Genomic DNA, 22,081 nt, shown 5'->3' on the forward strand with positions numbered 1-22,081 from the left:
GTGGCGTGCATATGTAACTCCCTGAAGGGTGTGAGAATGTTTGAGCAGTGGCTTTTCCTTTAACTTTTCCTTTTCCACTTTTTACTTCATGTAATGCATTAACAGATACTTAGGGGCAAGAAATTCATTCATTCATGACAGACAGATAAAATATCAGGACTCCTTTTTCTTGGCTTTTATCTAAAATATGGTCACCATAAAAGAAAAATTTGCATCTTAATAGAAAATTAACTGTACAATTAACCAATATGCAGCTAAATAAAAAGAGCAACACATGCAGTTCTGTGTTGCTGATAGAATAAAAATGCATGACTGTGGACTCCAATAGAGGAAAATTTATGTAATGCAATGTAAACTAACTCAGATTATTTATCTAACAAATTTTGTGATGATAAATTCGAATTTAGTGAGGTTTTAGAAGTGCCAGATTGCCTGCACTAGCTGAATTCACCCAAGAGGATGAATCTAACCCAGGAGGAGATTGCCAAGGGCTATTTGAGATGCTCCTTTCCCTTTTAATGTTCCAGGAAGATGAAGGTGCTAAGTATCTCCTAGAAATATAGGACAGCCCACAGCTGGCAGTCTTCAGGACAACTGGGAGTCTCAACAATCAAATCAAATGTGACTGAGATCTCAGAACCTAAAAAAAAAACAAACATAAAAAGCAAAACCAACTCATGACCTGAAAGTTCAGAGCTTTGGCTTCCTGTCTGGTTTTTCCTCCTGCTGATTATCTCTCCAGTCACCACATATAGTAAGTTATCTACTGTTTACTTAAGTAAGCTATTTACTGTTTACAAAGAGAACTAGACAGCAGAATGATACAATTACTTGAGTTCAGATTAAATATCCCACTTCTCTGGTATTGCTGTGATTAATCTACATCACATTCAGTAGCTCAGATGCATTTCAGGTTGAGACTAATGAAGTCCCAACCTGAAGTAGGGTTGTCTAGCTGTGGAACTTCCAAGTTTATGAAGAAAATCATACTGATATATTATTGCTATTAAAGCATTCAAGTTAACTCAACAGAATGATCAGTGTAAAAGTCACTGTCTGTCATTTGTAGTTGCACTTTTAGGCTGGCTCAGATTTTAGCTCAGCTCTTTCTCATTACATTTTCTTATGTACCTCATATATTTTCTTACATGTACCTCATTTTCTTTCCCAATAGGTCTGCATTCAGAGGAAATTGTTTCTTTATACTCACTGCAAGGTACAAAGGACAGCAGTGTTTCTCCTGTATAGCTGCTGCTATTATCATGTAGGTATTCTTATGTGGTAACACCCCCAAACAGAAACAAAAGGAAGATGTAATAGCAAGCAATAGGTAATTTCAGTTCAGACAGCCTCAGAGCCCAGTGATGTAGGAAGCACAAAGATTGTTTTGAAAAAAAACATATCAAAGGCAAAAAGAAAATCTACAACAGACGAATGTGAAAAATGAAAGTGGAAACATGAGTCAAGTCATCAGTTTATGCACATTGCTGGAATTACGAACCCAACAGATGTTACTTAAAACCAGACTTTAAGTGAACTGCTGTCCTACCACTTCTTTTTTTTTGTAATGTTACACTTTTGCACCAGGTGGCAGTATGTGTGATTTTCTATTTAGCATCATACTTAATCATTTAGCAGGTGGAAAATTCAAGGCAGAACCTTACTACCCATCTAGGTTTCTGTGCTGCCAGTGTGTTCCTAGACATAAATAACAGCCCATTGTGCCAGTAGTCAGTGCCCATTGGGCAAGGTTATCAGGAACAGATGCTCAGCAGTTGCCATATGCCTGGAGTGGCCTCTTTGCCTCTGCAGAGCTGACATCATTTTAGACATCAGATCATGAAAGCCCATTTGCAAGGATGCACACTATCAGGCAGGCAGTTGACATGTAACAGTAAGAGAAAAAGCCAGAAAGTTCAAAGTCCCACAGGGCACAAAACTCAGCCCTGTAATAGTATGTTTAAACAAACTGACGTATTCTTTGTACGTCATCAACACAAGAATATATTGGACTTGTAGAGCATATTTACATCTCTCTTCAGAGGCTTACAGTCTCCCACAGAAGATGCTGAATACAAACCTCACTAATGTCACAGTTATGCACACTGAAAAGATACCTAAATAAGACAGAGTACTCAATGCACTGACAATGCAAGCAGTCCAAGGCATTCACAAATGCACACAAACACAGTGCAATCATTCATTCTGGAAACAATCTTCTAGCAGCAGCTAAAGGCCTGTGGCCATAGATATGTTCATAATTAATTAACAATCATGGCAGCAAGGAAAAAGAGGAAAAAAAGAACTGTAAACAAAACTACAGTGTCAGCCCCATATTTGGAAAAAAGCCTGGGAGCATATTTACTTTCTCCCTGTTCTTGCATCTCACATTATCCAGCGCCCTCTCACACTGATCAGCAATCTCCAAATCAGTCTTTTTCACTGAACTCTCATAGCTTAAACCCACCTTGTCTGTGCCTCGAGGCAACACACTTTACTTTCTTGTGGCTGTGACACACAAGCACACATATAGCCTGCCCTGTCATTGCTGCATTAAAGCAATAATCTTCAGCAAAGGTTGATCACAAACAGCAGTGGTGCCTATGATGCCTTAGCCGATCAAAGCATCACATTGGCTTACCTGCCAGCATTCTCAAGTGTTCCAAAGCAAGAAAATTTATCTGTCAAAGACCTCCACTGAGTCTGCCTCCTACAAGAAAGGAGTAACTACATCTGGAGGCTGGAATATGGACTCTTAATCAACAGGATTCACATTTTCCTTCAGTCTACTGCAATGGCACAGATTATTAGTAACTCTGCAAGCCTGCCATTCATTTTGTTTTTATAGAATTAGCAAGCAATACAAGTTAGAACCAGAAGATCTCGCAAAGAAACAATGTGATCTTAATTAGGATTTCACCTTCAATGACAAATATTTCTGTCCTTAGAGAGAACCACCACTAACACCAGAAGGGAGGACAACCATTAGTAACAAAGGAGATTGGGAGTAGCAGCACAAGATGGTCCTTTAAAGGGGGAAACAGTCAGTAGAATGATATTTCCCTGGGAAAAAAGAAAAGAAAAACACCAACCTGGTCACAGGAAAATCCTCTTTCAAACCCCCTAACAAAAAGAGACTGATGAGTCACAAATACCTTCCAGTCCTCTGCGATTTACTCTTACCTCTGTGATGTTTTCTTATATTTTCTCCTGCAGGAAAAGAACAAAATGAGAACAACTGAGATGAGAAGCTTAACAGGCAAGGAGGAAAAAGGAGAGGGTCAGAAATCAGGAGCAATTCAGTGAAGTTACTTCTGCCATAAGATTTTCCCAAACCTGATGTAGCCATTCCCTTCTACTAACCTTAGTGGTGGTTGCCCCTAAATTCAGGAGAAAAAATTGTATTTGCTTGTATGAACTTACTGCCCTTTCTTGAGAGTTGTTGCAACTAGGAAAAAATATTTATTATTCTAAATGACTTAGCAAGAAGTCCAAGTGTCAGAAACTTACTTGTACTCACTAGCTGTTACGTTTATGTCTCTCATTCAACAGATAAGTAAGATAAGGTCTGTGAAGATCCTATTAACATGAAGTGATGGAATGTATCCAACCATATCGTCTGTGGTCACTCAGTGGAAAACACCAGTAGTTTTAGAGCAGTCTCTCTCTAAAAAGAAAGTCTAGATCCTAGCAAGTTCTCTACTCGAACAAATTCCAGATCCCACAGAGCTTCACTTCATGGCACCTATCTTGAGACCTTACAGACCTAGACTCAGGACTAGGAATGGCAAGAGCAGATGAGCACACAGGACCTATTCCCTACCCCAATGCTTACACTCATGTTCAATGACAGCAAAGGCAGTAAACCTCTTACTCTTCTTAGCACAATGGATTTTGTCTTCAACAGCAGGTGATGACACAGGCTGCCAATGCCCAGGGTAAGGCAATGCACAAAAGGGCAAAACACTCCTTTCTGCATAGCTATCTATGTGGCTATGCAGTTACCTGCAGGGGTGCACCAGCACTGTGTGCTGTCTCTGAGCTGCTATTTCTGCAGCTGTTTCCAAAGGCTTTGCACAGAGGCTGGCAAAACAAGGCATTAATTTACTTGAACTCAGCTCCACTTTTATGTTCTAAAGTAAAATTGGTAATATTTAAACTTCACAAGTAGTGATTGAAACAAGTTTCAATGTGGACTGTGATGAGTTGTGCCCTGTTATTTAGCGATACACTAAGAGACATTCCCAACATTTTCAACTTGTAGGTAACATTGTTAAAATAAGTGTATGGTTTTTAGCATCAAGTATACTCTTTCATTTCTGATACTACTGCATGTGGAAAATTGTAGCTAGGGTGGGCCTAGAAAACCCAAACAAGGATTAGCTTTCCTCATAAATAAGAACCATGGCAAAAAGGAAGATAGTGCTATTTTCTACTTAACAAGAGCCATGAATAATATCTTCTGACTGTAAAATGTTTCATCCAACAAACATCTTTACAAATTGTACTTGTGGTTGTACCCACTTGTATACTCTGACCATGTTGGAATAATAAAAATAGTGAATAGTGAAAAATATTTCATTTAGAATTTACTATGTGAAAAATTATTAAAACTTGAAATTATGCAAAGGAATAAAAGAGAAAATATTCATAGAAGTATCAAGTTTATAGCTTACTGACTTTAAGAATGTTGACACATAAAAGCAGAAATCCAACTGAACAAATCTTATTCTATGAGAATGCTTCATTTTCATTTCAGAAGGAAGAAAAGTAGAATTTTTATTTTGAAGAATGTACATTAGGAAGCTTATACTCTGACAAATACAGAACTTCATTGTGTTTTCTGGCAAAAAAAACCCAAACAAGCCTGCTGAAAAATAGCCTATATGATTGGCCATTCTAATCAACACTAATTAAAATATTTTATTCCCAAGAAATCCAAATTTGTTTAAGTTTTAAAATTAAATTATTTGCATGTTAAGAGCCTCTGAGAGGCACTGTCAGAACTATTTGTCCCTTCATTGGTTAGCAACTTTCATACAATGTTATAAAGTGTTACTCTTTCAGACATTTGAGTGAAGATAAAATTCATTAACTCCAGACTTAGGGTGTTCTTTACATTTGATTAATAACATGACTTTCTGATTAGTTAGGCCTTTAATGTTCCTTTCATTCAAGAACATTTTTAATACATTAGGAAAGATGTACTATCACAGATGACAGTACTAGGAAAAAAAGAATTTGCTGAAGTCATATAAATTTTTAAAAACTTATACACAGTTTTTTATTGTTGCTGTTTTCACACCTGCAGTCCAATCACAGTTAAACTTCACAAGCACCAAGTTAGTGACTGCTTTTCCAAGCACTGACTGAATTTGCAATTTACACTTGAGGACAATAAGACTGGAAGAACACTTGCTTATAGATTCAATATCACTACTGCATGCACACACTTTAAAAGTAACACCATTAATGAATTCTGATATCCAGGAAAAAAATTCTGTAGGCTTTAACTTTCAGCATTTAAAAAAACAAGGTCCAAGTGCTGCTCACTACATCACAAAAAGACGGTGTTGATAACATATAACTGTAAATATAGTATTCCGTTTGGTTTTGGAAACACAATGTCAACATCTATCTTCCTTATGATTACAAACCACGACTTAGACATGCCTTCAATTAATGAGAGCACTGGAAACAAAGGAATTAGAAAGTACTTCTTTAATCCCATAGTCAGCCTCAAAGACTGGCTTGAATCAGCCACCACATGTGTATTAACAAGAGGAAACTGGAGGGGGTGGATTTAGGTTTGTTTGGGTTAGCAGTTTTTTGTTTTTTGAGATTATTTTGTTATGAGGGGTTTTTTTTGGTTGTTTATTTTAAAAATAAATATGTGGGACAATATATCTTGATTTATGTCCCCAGGATGTGTCTATGAAGAGAGAAACTATCTATGAAATTGCTTTTAGCAGAAGCTCTATGATACACCTGGAAACGGGTAGCCTTCCAATCAAGCCCAAGGGACTTCTCATTTTTTAACAAATGCAAGCTATACCTCTTTCCCAGGAGAGAAAGAGTGAGAGAATTTAAAGGAGGTAATGTTACAGCTTCCCACATCTGTGGGCCATCCTGTGCTCATGCCTGAAAGAAGCTTATTGATATTATCAAATCTGTGTAAGTTCAGTTTCTTTTCTCACTGCACACATCATGCTCAGACTCTCACATCCATTAAATTCCCGTTACTGGTTGTGGAATGTATAATACAGAAGTCTATATTTAGCTTACACTAAAAAAAAATTAATTAGAACAAAGCAGGTTTTTTTCACGCTGAAGAGAATTAGCAAGTGACTCATACTAGGTAGGCCCTATACAACCAGCGTAAACTAAAAATAACTTGACTGAACTTAATGCCAAGTTACACTTGCACAAGTCTAGTATGAAGTGAGTCAGTCTTAGTCTAAGAAGGCTGCTAGACCCCAATGGGAAAAAAAAAAGCAGTAAGACACTTAAAATAGATATTTTGTGATTGAAGTGGCAGATAAGATAAATTTTTTTAACTCAGAAACCATAAAGTTAACAAGAATGTTGAGTCAACTATTTCAGTATCTCCTCTTCTGAGGATGACTCCTTCTTGTAGCCAGAGAAATAAAGACAGCATACTGGCCCAAAACAAAATCAGGACAGATTTTTGAAGGTATTTTATTGCTACAGTTGTATGGCCACTCAATTTACATTGAAATAAATAGACATAAAAATTTTCTCTTTATGCTTTGATGCCCATCAGCTTCTTCAAAGTTGTCTATTCTCAGGGTTATGTTTCTAATTTTGCCATTTAATTCCAGTGCATCCTTGGCTTTTCCCTGTATTTCCCCTTCAGGCACTTTTCCATTAATTAGTTAGCTCTTCAGGCTTGTGGTTTTAGCTATACAGGGTTTTGCACAACAATTCATTACTTGAGCCTAAGTAACACTACATTTGAGTTTTTGCAAAAATGCTCCTGCCCTTCCTCTGCATCTAGGAACCTAGAAATGAAGAGAATATAATACAAACACACACAAAATCTGTGCCTGCATTTGGTAATGATGTTCTCAGATCTTAGTCTTCTGAGAGAGTTGAGTGAGTTAATATAACTGAGTAGATACAGAGAGAAGTGAGGACAGAGAGGTTGGGGGAACTGAGTAATTAAGTAACTCTGTCAGCTGACCTGGTTTTGCCCCATAATCACACAACTCATGGTATCAACTAGCTATATTAACTGCTATTTCACTCCTACACAGCCTCTGAAAAATAACCTAAACAATTATTTTACTTATAATAGTGGTTTGGTTAATATACTGTTCCACATGCATTCCACAGGGTTTGGTATTAATGGCTTCTTTTCAGAATATGGATAAACCTGCGGGTGCTGCAGAAGTAGTAGGAGGATCTTTGCCTAGTTTCACCCTTGAAAATCTGTACTAAAATTTGAAAGTTAGGAAGAATCTCATGCTCTGTTCACACTCTGCAAGAGATTAGGGGCTATATCTGCAATTGGAAAAAGCCTCTGCAGGTTTCTACCTTCATTTCACTGCAGTTATCAGACTTAGGCTACCAGCTGGTGGATATGTGATTGATGGCCTAAGGTACACACATTTGAATGCAGATGATACTTTTCAACGGGTTGATACTTCCCAGATCAGGAATGATAAGTACCAGAAGAAAGTCCTTAGCCTGCTGTGGTGGAATGGCTCACCCCAGAATCAGAACTCACCCCAGAATCAGAACTCACAGTGGCTTCATCTAATGTGCTTTGTTTTGCTTGCCTATTGCAATGGGTTCAGAGGGTACACACAGTTGATCAAAGCAGTTTAATAAGCCAGGTAGATCTTTTGAAGCCCTTAAAACTCAGTGGTCTGTGCTCTCTTCGCATCACCAGCTGAGAGTGCACAAGCCTAGATCTAGCAGAGTGTGTGTTTTCAGGCTGGATCTTTTAGGGCACCAATAGACTAGCAAAAAATTAATCTTCTGCAGCAGTTCAAAAAGTTATTGCCACCAGCTGCCTTGTATGCAGTGCCCTGCCACAGGTCAGCACCCTCACAGCCCAGCTGGCAGACACAAGGACGCCTCTGGTCATCAGCTGCCTCAGTGCAAGGTTCAACCTTTTGGCTTAAACTGCCGACAATGGTGACTTTTGGCAAAGATGCCAGGTTTTGTACTACCACATCAGAAGTACACTCCTTAGTGCCCACTCCGCAGAGAAGAAAATCCAGCAGTCCATTAACTCCTTCAGCTGATGCAGCAAACCTCATCAGAGCTTGCCTGCCATACCCTTAGTGTTGTCACTGACACTGTAAAGCTTGATTAGAGAAAAGGGAACATTCTTCCTGCCTGAAGAGGATTACATTGCAAAAGCGACTTCTTCAGAGGAACCTCAGTTGTTTAGGAAAACAGTTGCCACAAGCTAATACTTAAAATTAGTGGTTCATAGGGTCAAGGAGAAAGAAGGATTTTTCCTCCTATATTTAAAAGACTTTACAATTAGCATGTCTAAGATATGAGGGGAGAGCTTAGTTATCTGTCAACAAAAGCACAAGATAATGTCCTTTAACAGTGGAGTCCCACTGCATCCAGAGCTCACCCAGGCTAGGACTAATAATCTCTGCTTTCCTGCAGGGCTCCTATGACCAACTCATTTGCAAACAGAGACAAAACTTAGTGGAGAGAAATATCCATATCATAGCACACACATTCTCTCAGATCCTTTTTGTTTCTTTCCTGCCAGAGCTGGGCTTCTGATATTAAAACTGGTGCTAAGATAGCACTGTTAAAATCCTATTTTGTAGTTTAGAAAACCAACAGTGATATAAACAATGAAATTTGGCAAAAGGGAAAAATGTCTGTCTACAAATCTGGTAGATTTCTTCCTGCTCCTTTTTTATCCATTGGTGAATCTATGTTTTTTCTGAATTATATCCCTCCATTACCTTTTTTTTTGTAAGAGCCAACCATAATTCATGTTTACTGCTCTTGCTCACAGGCCCTTCCAACTCATGGGTCCAGAATTCCCAGGATTTTCCCTTGGTGATCATGTCTAGACAGAAGAATTTAAGAGCATTTCCTAACTTGCAAGCTTAGGTGCCACTTCTGGTCATATTGCAGTGGCACAGCAGTTTGTACTGGAGGCAGGCATTGTCCCTCTGTGCGTCACTCCAAAGGAGAGATGGTTGGAGGTTCAGATCAAGTTGACTGATGGGATCACTTAAATAAATTGAAAATCTTCTCTCCCAACAGTTCAATATTCCCAATCGCACAGTGCATTATCAAGTAATCATCATCACAACGGGATTAGAGATGCATTTATGCTACATTACCAAAGCCCATATTAATAACCAAGTATAAATCAACTCACAAGACCTCAATCTCACAGCACAGACTACAACATCTGGCAAAGCACAGGATCCCGGACCAGAACTCAGAAATACATTGAGATGACCAGACTTTACTGATGATATAATGTCATCAATTTCTGACAGATTTTTAATTCTTTAATGTAAACAGAATGATGCCTTTTCTTGCTTTACTTACACTCCAGACAATAACAACAACAAAAAAAAGTAATTTATTTTTTCTGCCACATGGGCTGTTTATCAGAATATTGTGCTATGTTAAAAACAATACAATCTCAGAGAGTATTAACAGCATAGAAGAAGAAACAGTAAGAACTGGGTGAGGAAAGAAGGCAAAATTTCAGTTGATACCTGAAATTTGATGGAGGATTTATGTGGAATTTTTTAAAAACAAGGGAAATCATTTTAAATTGGGCCCTGAACTACATGGGAACATCCTGAAATCATGAGAGGGTGAGGCAGTCACCTGTCTCATTTGAAGCAGATTAGAAAAGCCTATGTGCTCTGAAGTATGGGTACGCATGGTGGAGGTACACAAAGAAAAGAAGTGCTCACAGTCTGAAACTGGTAGAATGATTTCAGTAGAAATGGAAATAAGACAGGTGAGAAACACAACAGGTCACAGATAGTTAATAATGTATGTAATTCAAAGTCAGAAAATGTAGTCTGATTTTGTCCAAGGAAAATACTATTTTAATAAACTTTAGTTCATCTGACTGACCATTGGATTTCAGCAGTCTACCTCCTGAGTTTTCTAAAGAAAAAAAAAGGGAAAACTAACAGCTTCATCTCCAAAAAATTATTGCAATCATTAAGACATACAATCAATTGATGTCTTTTTTACTTCCTCTGCTTAGCTGTGACCTTTTGCCATTGTGGGGGTCTTACCTGTGGCTTAGAAACCTACTTGCTCATTTCATGTCTAATATGCGTACTGAGTAGATGTTAATCATGGCTGTAAAGGCAACAAATTTAAATTCTTCTTACAAAATAGCCTCTGTGATCACAGTCAGTCAGGAATTTCTTCTGCGGTACAAGCTCAAGAGAGCTGAAATCCCTTCTCTACCCATTTAGTAAAGAGTGAACAGAGTTTAGAGGTATTACAAATGGGTGTTATGGATGTGATCTGAGTGAACTGAGTTTAACAATGCTATTATACTATATGCTCTCTTGAGAGCTGATGATTTTTAATTGCACTGAAGTCCACATTCCTTCATTTTTCATACAGTGCTGGGCACCAACTCCCTAGCAAAGCAGGATTCAAGAATGGGGAGGGGAAAAGAAGAAGGGGGAAAGGAGACTTGTAAGAAGGGAGTTGCTCTTGAGATCTCTTCCTGCATATAATAAGGATACAACTGACTTGAACTATTTGGCACTACAAACTCAACCCATGGCTTCATCTTATCTCCCAAGGCTAGGGTAAAAGAAACCAACCTCCCATTGACCTTGGACAGGACTATATACAATTGCAATACTTTTATTCAATCAGTAGTGTGAGAGCTATATTAGTTAAAGGTACATTATTTTCCACTGACATAAAAATGATTTATGACCAACTGACATAATTTTGTTTAGCTTCATTTCAGCAAAGGACAACCATGGCTTGCTCAAACTTTGATAAATAACACCAGCTATCAGAAGACAAAAGTTAACTTCAGTGTATTTTTCCACAGCACAGTATGTATACTGAAAGAAGAGAAAAAGAAACATAAGGAAAGGTTTACTTAATTGATCTGTATTGAATACAGTATGCTTAGAACGGTTTTGAGCAAGACAGGTAAGGTACAAGGACCTGCAGGTTGAGGTAAAAGGATCTGCAAGGAGCAGAGGAAACACTGCAGGGAACACTTAGTGCTTCAGCTGTATCACCAAAGTTTTCAGTACCACCAAATCAGAAGGGAAAGTTCAAATTCACTGGGCTTTTGGCTTCTTAACTACAAAAGAAGTCAGCAAATTTTGTTCTAAAGACTTCTAAAAATTTTATTTCACTCATATAGATTTTGTACGTAGCCCGTACAACTACTGAGATTTTGAGGTTCTTCTTCTGTATTGTTTTCCATCACTTCTCATGCAAAAGACCAAATGAAACAACTAAAACCAGAAACAGAGAAAATCAAAAACAACAACAGCAAAAAGCTCCTGCTATTGTATTTGTTGTTGATTCAGCTGAAGAAAAATACGAAGTAAAAAGGAAAATTAGTCTGCATCTGAAAATCTAACCCTTTGAAAGCCCATGATCTACTGCTCATTCTGCTTTTTCACAGCACACAACAAGCAAATTCTCTTATACTTCATGCAAATCACATTCTCAAGTGAAATGCAGGCTCATAAAAATCCAATTACAGGAAAGTACATTTCAGGAAAATGAAGTCCTATGGTCTAAAAAGAAAACAGAGAAGCTCTCAGTACTCATCCTTTGAAAGTTAAAAAAAAAAAACAACCAAAAAAAAACCAAAAAACAAAACAAAAAAAACCACAGTCAATCCATTATAGTATATGACCTCCATGACCTCCACATATTTATTATTGGAAAAATAGATATATATTTAGCCTGGATAAGTTCTACTATCTAGGTGGTCAGTACAAATTATTTATGGAACTTTTAGCTTTGAAATTAGCAAAGGTCATGACTTACAAAGTACAGGATGGTTGGTACCTGTAGTCTCTCCCACTGAAAGGCAGTGTGGCATTTAGTGCAGAACAGGATCAGAGTGACCAAGAGGGAAGAATACCTTCTGCTGTTTGGAGCATAAATGCGCTTCACAGTGTGTTACACGGTAACAGCTGATGTCAACAAGTGGGATGCCCCTTCCTTGCTAGTACAGTGTCTTAGAAAAAGGATATACACAGTCTTTACTGGGAATCCTTTAGCTATATCTAGCTGTTCATTTCACTAAGACAGTAATGAAAATGAATCAACACAAGGAGTGTACTGGGAATAAGACAAAGCAGAACTTTGCAGAGAACATATATATTGATATGTCATGATGTATCATGAAGTACATAATATTGCTTAGGAATTCCACTCTCCCAGTGGGAAAAATCTGTTAGACCCTGAAAGAAGCAACCATGCACAGGTTAGAAACTTACTTTAATCATCACTATCATGTAAAACAAGCATATTCAGATTCTGTAGGAGCCAGCTGTCAGCTGTCCAGCTTTTCTTGTGCAGGATGGCTCTGTGATGTTATAGCATGCATGAAAATGGGGAGAGGGGAATCATTCTTCATACTCTGGGTGAAATATGAAGACAGGAAACATGGAATTGAGCAATATCAGGCCAGACAAGCTGTGTGCGTAAAGTCACTAAACAAATTTGCATCTAGCCCTAAGCTGGAGTAAATCTATTTGTTGCTATTTTTAGATCTAAATGTTGCTTGTTACTGTTTCCCCCTCCAATCTTCCTCCCCCCAAACACAACCTACCCCTTCTGTCTGTTAACAGACAGCTGGTGTGACGCAGAATTTTAAATCTCATGGGTTTGTGCCAGATCCTTTCCTGACTCTGGGTTACAATCTAAAACACTTGGATTACTGTTGAACAAGCCTATACACTGGGAGAAAAAAATTCTACACAAAGATGCACTGTTCCCTTTCCAAAAGAAGGTTCAGTTCCCCATCCCTACCTTCAAACTTTTCCCTCCTTCAGCACCATGGTAGACTTTGAAAATTATTCAAGCCCTTTAGCAACACCACTTTGTGTAGCAACTCAGGACTTCTGCTGTCCTAATAATGCCTCTTCACTAGCAGGTCAGATATTAAATGTCACTCTTAGATAAATGCAACTTTTAAACTTCTCATGGAGACCCACTGCTCTTTTTCTAGGCTTCCTAGAACTCTGTGTGTCTTCAGGAACAGACATTACAGAGGAAAATAAAGTGAATAATGATGGGTTTCAGGGATAGCTAGTGAAAGTGTGTTTGCAGAGGAGAAGGATTTCACAGAGGGTCCTATCTTCAAAACTGATGGTTGCAGCAGGGTTCATCATCTTTTGTAGAACTCCTGCTGCTCTGTTCGCACCATTCTATATCACTACAACACTATTTTCTGCACAGAGTAGAAGGTTGCCCATATTTGTTCCTCCCTTCCCTAGGCATGAATGACACAGATGGGATGCACACAGCTGGCTCCACTGAATTAGACAAGGTAAAGGGAAGGAAGTGAGGAAAGTGAAGAGAGAGAGGTGGCCGTACTGCCATCTGCAAGCTCAAAAACACTGTCCTGTGGTCTTATATGGGAATATCTTGCCACACAGGAGGAAATCTTGCGAGAGAACTGGGATGGGCAGGTGAGTAGATGGGAACAGCACTGAGCATATACACAGAGAATGAAGGAGGCTGTGCAAGTTATTTATTTCCTATGACCCTACATCCATCCTGATACCAGCTGTCTCACAAGTATCTAGATGGCACAGAAACCATGGGGGAAGAAGTGGGGTATGTCTTCAGAAGCCTCAAATATAAACATGTATTTAAATAAGTAAGTCCTGTCCTTTTCACATGTCTGTGTGCCATGTCTGAGACAGCAAATCTAGCTCTTAGAAGTTGGGTTTCTGTAAGGGAGGAGTCAAGTTCCCTGCCTCTGGCCCAGAAGAGGAGTAGATATGCCTTCATAAGGTAAATAGGTTATTCAAACTGAAATTTGACATTTCATAGAATGTGAGGCTAGGTAGGACCATTATGATAATTTACTTTAAGTTTTTCAGCAAATTTACATAACTTAGGAATTTCATTCTTCTCCATTTTCAAGATATTCACTGCAGTAGAGCTGATTAGAAACAAGTCTTTAAGAGATTGATGAGCATTTATGGAAAACCCTTTCTCAGAAAAGCACTTTGAAGACTCTCTCTGTACGATATGAACTACCTCTACACATCCAGTCAAAGTGCATCCAAATCTGTAGGCTCTCTGCACATATAAAACCAGTGTAATGAGAGAAAGGAAAAGTAACTGCCCAGACAGTGTTAATGGGAACACATGGGAGGAAGAATTTTGATGGATAGTACAACAAAAATGTGCCCAAGTTACCAAATAAGTTCCCCTTTCCTCTAACAAAACAAAGCAATGGTCTCCTAAAGAAGAGATCCTCATTCTTCTGAACAAAGACATGCTTAGAAGGTAACACAGAAGCAGTATTTCAGGTAGCAGTTGCAACCAGTGGTGTTCTTGCAGAAACCAGGCTTTCCTTCAAGGCCTTCACTAAAATCTGAGAGATACAAAAAATACTACAGATGGGTCACATTTTCAAATGCCCTTAAAGGTAGTCCATGTCCCTGTGATTTTCAGCAGAACTCAAACTCCTAAATAACTTGCATACATGTTGGGCTGTGAACTATTTCAATCTGGAAGTAAATATAGTAATTTCACGATTACAAGCCGCACCTGATTATAAACTGCACCTCCGGGTGTTGGTAACGTTTAGGTTTGTCCATATATAAGCCGCACCTGATTATAAGCCGCACTCTCGTTTGCAACGAAGACCCGTGTGCAACAAAGTAACAAATTAGTAATGGAATCACGGGATCGCGGGGTTTACTGGTTTGGCTCAGGGCCAGGCGGGCTCGGTCCGCTCGGGGCTGCCGACGGGGCTGGGTGGCCCAGCTCGGTGCTGCCACTAAGCGGGGCCACTCGGGGCCAGTTGCCGCTGCCGCGGCCGCCGGACTTACTCACCCCGGTGCTGCCCTGCGGTGCCGGCGGGAGCCTGCTCGCACCCACGGCAGCGGCAGGAGGGAAGCACAGAGCCTGCTCACACCTGCAGCACTGATGGGAAGCGGGGACAGAGCCCGCCTGCACCTGTGGCAGCGGCGGGAGGGAGGCACGGAGCCCACCCACAGCAGCCGCAGGAGGGAGGCACAGAGCCCCCCGCCTCCCCCCTGGGCTGACACGGAGCCCACCTCCACCCGCTGTGCAAGAGAGTAACCAATTTGTAACAATCGCACAATCCTAGGTTTTACTGACAGGTGCTCTGTTCGGCACCTCGGCTTGCACTTTCAGGTTGAGAAATTTCACAACTTTTTTCATATATCGGCCGCTCCTGAGTGTAAGCTGTATTTCCAGGTTGGGATCAAAATTTTAGTCAAAATGGTGCAGCTTATAATCGTGAAATTACTGTAAATACAACGAGTGTTTATAAATACAAGTAGGAATCCGAAAAATTCACAGGACTATTTCTTTTCCCACCAACACTCTTTTCTTAATTTCTAAATTTTTTAAAATGCTCTATCTGGCTGTCCTCTCCAGTCTTTTTATGAGTCAGTATGCTCTTTTGTAGATGATCTCCCAATTTTCCCTTCCCAGTCTCAATTCCCACAGCTTCCTCTCCTTTTACTTTTCAAGCAAGTCTGAAAAAGGAGAGCTCTTCCATTTGGCTAAAGCTGTCCCTGCTGCATCAATATGTGTAGAGAAGTATATGTAAATTATGTATTCAGACTCATTGCTTAACAGACACCAGTAACTGCTTATTACTAGTGAATCCCTGAAAACCAGCTGCTCTACAAGAGGCATGGGAGAAATTGTGATTTGAGCATCATTTACAGCAACCATCTGAACTGCTCAGCCTTGTAAGGATGCTCTACTTCTGTTCCTTGGCCCTGCCTGCCACAGCCATAGATCAAGGACACTGTATAACCTTAGCCATTAAAAACTGCATAGATTTTTGCACATCCAGCTTGTGCTAATCTTGGTGTTGAAATGAGCTTTGTACCAAGCTAGGATTCATGCTACAGATGGATGTTGTGAAACTTTCTGTCTTCGTTAGGAGTTTTGTGCATGAACAGTATCTATCTCTAATATTGTAAGAAATCACCCCTAAAGTGATGACGCAGCTATTGCCATATGACCCAAATGACACAAACAATCATTTAGGATGTTTGTACATACATTGTTGTCACACATTTCTACATGCATCTTAATAACTAAACTGTCTCCTACATATCTCTTGACAAGAAAGATCACAACAATCTTTTCCTGCTGCATACCTAAACTCACGTGAACTCCTGCATCCTACATAACTGAGTGACAGGTATGGAAGTCCTCCCAAAGAAGGCAAGTCATGCTGTGGTATGAATTGGAATTCTTGGCAGAGACACAGCCTTTCCAACTTCTCCTTGACAGCCATACAGATCCATGTCTCTCCAAGAACTTTGCACTTACCTTCTTGGCCAGGAAAATTCAAAAGTCCCTAATATCCACCTTACCAATTGTTTCAAGGAATCCTGACTTCACTGAAGTCAATTGGTTGAGTTAATTACAATGAGTTTTACCAGAGTTTGAGTTGCATTCTTGATCTACTGCAAAATTTTAATTCTGGTTTCTTTGTATTTATAATCTACTTCAAATTTAATCTGCTTTTCAAATATCTAAGGCAGTTCCAAATAAATTTTGGCAAAGGTTTGGGTCTGCAGGAGAAAGGACTGTTGTTTATCTACAATTCAGATTTAAGCACAACTCTGGGTTGAGAGGAAATTTTTGCACCATCATAGGGCTAAACTTTTCTTAAGCTACCAATTACTTAGAAAACCTAGTTTTATCAAAGAAAACAAAGAAAAACCAAATTGAAAAAACAAACAAACAAAAAACCAACAACAACCAAAAAAACCTCAAACAACAAAAAAACACCACCAACAACACCCCACCAAAGACCAAGAACTGCATTCTAATTTCACCCCTGAAAACACATTGGTATCAATGCTTTTAAGTACAGCACAGTTCAGGATATCAGAAACACCTTTATGAATCCTTATGAAACCTTATTGAACAAGCCCTTCTAGAAAAGCTCTGGTTTATCCAAATTCCCAGTATTTTGAGAGCAATCTGCATTTGTAAAGATTTCACCGTTTCTGCAGTATTAACTGGGTCAGCCCTAATACGTGAACCTTAAGCTTTCCTCACCTACCAGTCAGGATCACAGTCAAACCTTTTCTAGGATTTTGAAGAGGCTGAAGTGATTTTTGAGGAAACAAGACAAAAGGACTGGAACTGGAAAAATTTGTGTGACTTGCAGGAAGAAACATTAAATAAAAATCCCTTCAAGGTCTGAGTTGGATTTAACGCAGTGTTTGAATCCAACAAAAGCTGTCAGATTAGGAGAGGATGTCTCCTCATAGCTTTTAAAACACATGCAGAGGATTTTTAAGTGATGTCTTCTATCAGGTTTTGCTTCTTTCTATATGGACTCTATATGGTCTCCTCTGTCCATTTGTTAGGCATGAGGCTAGAAGCTGACAACACTTCTCTTGTTCCCATTGCTCCTTCACAGACTATACCACAGGCAGTATAAAAAACCCACTACAGTAAATTCACGAATACAAGCCGCACGGAGTATAAGCCGCATATCCGGTGTGTTGGCAACATTGATGTCTTTGTCAATAAATAAGCCGCACCCGGAATATTAGCCGCACTTTAGTTCGCCGCGAACTTTCACAAAGTCGTCATTTAGTAACACAATCACGGGATCGCCGGGGCTTACTGGTTTACTGCCGACCTCGGAAACATTGTTTCCAAGTGAAAAAAGACACACCCTTTATTTACAAGCCGAAAAAGACAGGAACAATAGTGTGGTCATTTTGCGAGCATTCCCAATGGATCCGCGTTGCCTTTAAACAGCCGCTCAGCCGCGTGGGCAGACAGCTGAGCTCCGAGCGGAGCCACATCTCCGTGCTGGCACAGGAGCGGCCGTTGTAGCCCTCACGGCCCGCGGGGCGAGCGGCCGTTGTAGCCCTCGCAGCCCCGTGGGGTGAGCGGCTGTTGTAGCCCTCGTGGCCCGCGGGGGGAGCGGCCGTTGTAGCCCTCGCGGCCCGCGGGGCGAGCGCCGCTCTGGCCCTCGCAGCCCTGCGGGGGGAGCGGCCGTTGTAGCCCTCGCAGCCCCGCGGGGGGAGCGGTCGTTGTAGCCCTCGCAGCCCCGTGGGGGGAGCGGCCATTGTAGCCCTCGCAGCCCCGCGGCCGAGCGGCCGCTGTAGCCCTCGCGGCCCCACGGGGTGAGCGGCCGTTGTAGCCCTCTCCCTGCGAGCCGAGTGGTCGTTCTACCCCTCTCCCTGCGGGCTGAGCGGCTCCCCCAGCCCTCTCCCTGCGAGCCGATTACCCGCTTCATCCCTCTCCCTGCGGGGAGAGAGGCTCCCCCAGCCCTCTCCCTGCGAGCCCAGCCCGCCCCGTAGCCGCACAAGACTGAAAACACTTTAAAAAGTACAGAGAAATATCACACACTTTTATCTAACTGCCGAGGTAACTCGCCGAGGTAACTCACCCCGATAACAACCTCCGCCCCTCAGTAACGCCACCATCCACAGGCAGGCAATAAGCTGTTCTCTGATTGGTTCATCGTCGGAACAACGGGAAACCATGGATTTCAGACTGTTTTGGCTCGGGACTGGACCAGCATGATACTAGGTAAGGGCAGATATCACATTTTTGTCCATAGATTAGCCGCACCAGAATATTGGCCGCATTTCCGGGTTTCCACCAAAATTTTAGTCTTCTTGCTGCGGCTTGTATTCGTGAAATTACTGTAACTTACATGTTAGCCTACTGATAAAATTGAGCCCTTCTTCACTTCACATGAAGAACAATATTATGGATTAACCAGACCCTGGCAAACTCTAAAACTAATCAAGATAGCCATACTCACAGCTCATCCAAACCAGGAATCTCTAGGCTGCACTGCTGCCTCAAGCACATACCCAGCATCCACTTGCTGACAAATGAGACTTTCCTAATCCTTCTGTGAACTGTGACAACCATAATAAAAGTGAAACTTGGATCTAAGATGTCTACAGAGAGGTTTTCTAACATTGTTCTTTGACATATATTTCCTCTCTATGTCCATCAAGAAAGCCAAATGAGAAAAAGGGTGGCAGCTGATGCACTTACATATGATTGAAGGTAGCTCTGTTCTGCTCTCAGGGCAAACAGGACTTCAGTTTAAACCTAGAAACTCAGGACCTTCAGGAGGACTGAAATCAAGACCAAAGAAAGTCTTTGGGACTCTCTCACCCCCAGAAACTAACTCGTATATTTTTATTTTCCACTTGAAAACAGACACATTTATACACTTCCTAACAATGTAGTCTTTTATGTAGGACATTTTAAACCCTAACTAATGTCTTCTGTGAGCTAAAATATTAAGGGACAAAGTCCACAATGTAGAGTGTGCTTCTGGAATTGAGGAGTTCTCTGTTTTCCTGTTTATGATGGTCACATAAATAAAATTTAATCAGATCCGTATACTGTGACAGGTAGAACCAGCTGTTCCCTATGTGGCATTTTTCAACTAAGGAATTCTAAAAATATTGTAAAGCACATACTGATAAGATGGGAAACCAGGTAACTCAGCAGGGCACCGTAACACTTGCCAGATCATCTTCAGTTGCCAAAGCTCATCTTTTTCCAATGAAATCAGCTGCTTCTCCACCATTTACTTTAAGAAAAAGTTGGTCTTATGTAAGATCCATCACTGGGACCTCTCCACTGTTGACAGGATGCAGGGTGCTTTGCAGAGGAAGTTAAGAATATGCCATAAACACTGCATATTGTTCCAGATTTTCAGCAAAACCATGAAGTTTTCAAAGGCTCTGCTTTACATATGTCTATACCTTATCTGCCCATCAAATTTCTTAGTGAGTTCAATTTCAAACATCCCATTCATGTCACAGTCCAGAGATTGCTGTTTGCAATCACAGAATGGTTTGGGTTGAAAGATCTTAAAGATAATCTAGTCTAACCAGCCTGCCATGGGCAGGGAGACCTTTCACTAGACCAGGGATTCAAAGCCCTGTCCATTCTGGCCTTGAACACTTCCAGGGATAGTGTATTCACAATTTCTCTGTGCATTATGTTTGATTGCTTCACCGTTGTCATAGTGAAGAATTTCTTCGTTATAACTAAACATTCTCTCTAGAAGTTTAAAGCCATTATCCTTTGCCCCATCAGTATAAGCCCTTGTAAAAACTCCCTCTCCAGCTTTCCTGTTGACCCCTTTAAGGTACTGGAAGGCTGCCTTCTTTTTTCAGGCTGAACAACCCCAACTCTCTCAACCTGTCTTCATAGGAGACATCCTCCATCCCTCTGATCATCTTTATGGCTTCCTCTGGTGCTCCAGCAGTCTGTGTCCTTCTGATATTGGGGCCCTAGAGTTGGATGCTGTACACCAGGTGGGGTCTCACAAGATCTATTTAGGACATTAATTGACAGAGATTCTGTGAGTTCTGAAGGGCAAAGGAATGCTGTATGTGTTTTAAAATGGATTGTTAAATATTCAGGAGCAGGCTGTCCCCATGTGTATAAAGACAAGTTGTCAGGTAAAAAGACCAGCCTGGTTAAACAGAGAACTTATGTTTGACCTTAGGGGGAAAAAAATAGACTATATCACCTCTGGAAGGAGGGTGAAGTACAGTAATTTCACGATTACAAGCCGCACCATTTTGACTAAAATTTTGCTCCCACACCGGAAATGCAGCTTACACTCAGGGGCAGCTAATATGTGAATAATTTTCTGACATTTCCAACCCCAGAAGTGCAAACCGAGGTGCTGAGCCGAGCACCGGTCAGTAAAACCCGGGTTTACGCGATTGTTACAAATTGGTTACTACGTTGCGCAGCGGGTGGCAGCACAGGAGGGGGAGGGAGGCAGGGGAGCTCCCTCCTTCCCTCCTCTCCCACAGCCTGGGGGAGGCAGGGGCTCCGTGCTGTCAGCCCCGCAGCTCGGGAGGGAGGCAGGGGGCTCCCTCCTGCCTGCCGCCGTGGGAGCAGGGCTGCTCCTTCCCCTCCTACCACCACCGCCGTGGGAACAGGGGGGCTCCTTCCTCTCCTGCCGACGCCGTTGTGGGTGCCGGCAGGCTCCGTGCCCCCCCCTGCCACCACGGGGCAGCGCCGGGCCAGGGTGAGTGAGCCCAGAGGCGGCGGCTGGCCGCAAACGGCCCCGCCGAGCGGCACTACCGAGCTGGGCCACCCCAAGCGGGCTGAGCCCTCACGGCCTGAGCCGAGCCAGTAAACCCCACCCCGCCATCCCGCGATTCTGTTACTATTTGGCAACTTTGTTGCACGCGGGTCCTCACTGCAAACAACAGAGAGAGCGCCTTATTATTGGGTGCGGCTAACTTATGGACAAAGAACGAAATGTTTGCCAACACCCGGCGATGCAGCTTATGGTCAGTGCGGCTTGTAATCGTGAAATTACTGTATTTTGGGAGGACTATAGGGATGTTGCAGGGTAATGTTGAAAGAAGATTAGAAGGGCCAAAGTCCAACTAGAATTTGATTTGGTCACTACGGTTAAAAACAACAAATACATTGGCAGCAAACGGTGGGTCACAGAGTGTCTCCTGTCGAATGCAGGGGCAGTGCAGTGACAGGGGCAAGGCAGAGGTACTTAATGCTTTTTTTTTACCTCAGTCTTCAGTATCAACACCAGTTGTCCTCAGGATATCCAGCTCCCTGAGCTGGAAGCTGGTGATTGGGAGATGAGCGAAGCCCCATAATCCAGGAGGAGATGGTTAGTGATCTGCTATGCCAATTACATCCTTACAAGTCTGTGAGCCCACCAGAGAATAATGAGGGAACTGCAAAGAACTTGCCAAACCACTTTCAGTCATCTGCCAGCAGTCCTGGTGTCCTGGCTTCACCTAGGACGGCGTTAATTTCAGTAGCTGTTAAGAGTGCTGTTTTGGATTCAGAACAAGAATGGCATTGGTAACACACTGACATT

At 41.4% G+C, this 22,081-nt stretch overlaps 1 protein-coding gene across 5 annotated transcripts in view; it reads right to left on the minus strand.

Moving 5' to 3' along the window:
• PDE1C (phosphodiesterase 1C) overlaps positions 1–22,081 on the minus strand; it is a 255,859-nt gene that overhangs the window by 150,511 nt on the left and 83,267 nt on the right. Inside the window, exon 2 of one of the 5 annotated variants that reach the window (XM_033078964.1) lies at positions 3,184–3,210. The exons of the other annotated variants lie outside the window; for them this stretch is intronic. Within the exon in view, the coding sequence (XP_032934855.1) occupies positions 3,184–3,210 (27 nt within the window). The remainder of the gene's footprint in view (positions 1–3,183; positions 3,211–22,081) is intronic. 5 annotated transcript variants of the gene reach the window in all.

The sequence above is a fragment of the Catharus ustulatus genome, chromosome 1 (genome assembly GCF_009819885.2).
Source record: "Catharus ustulatus isolate bCatUst1 chromosome 1, bCatUst1.pri.v2, whole genome shotgun sequence".
NCBI classification, from domain to species: Eukaryota; Metazoa; Chordata; class Aves; order Passeriformes; family Turdidae; genus Catharus; species Catharus ustulatus.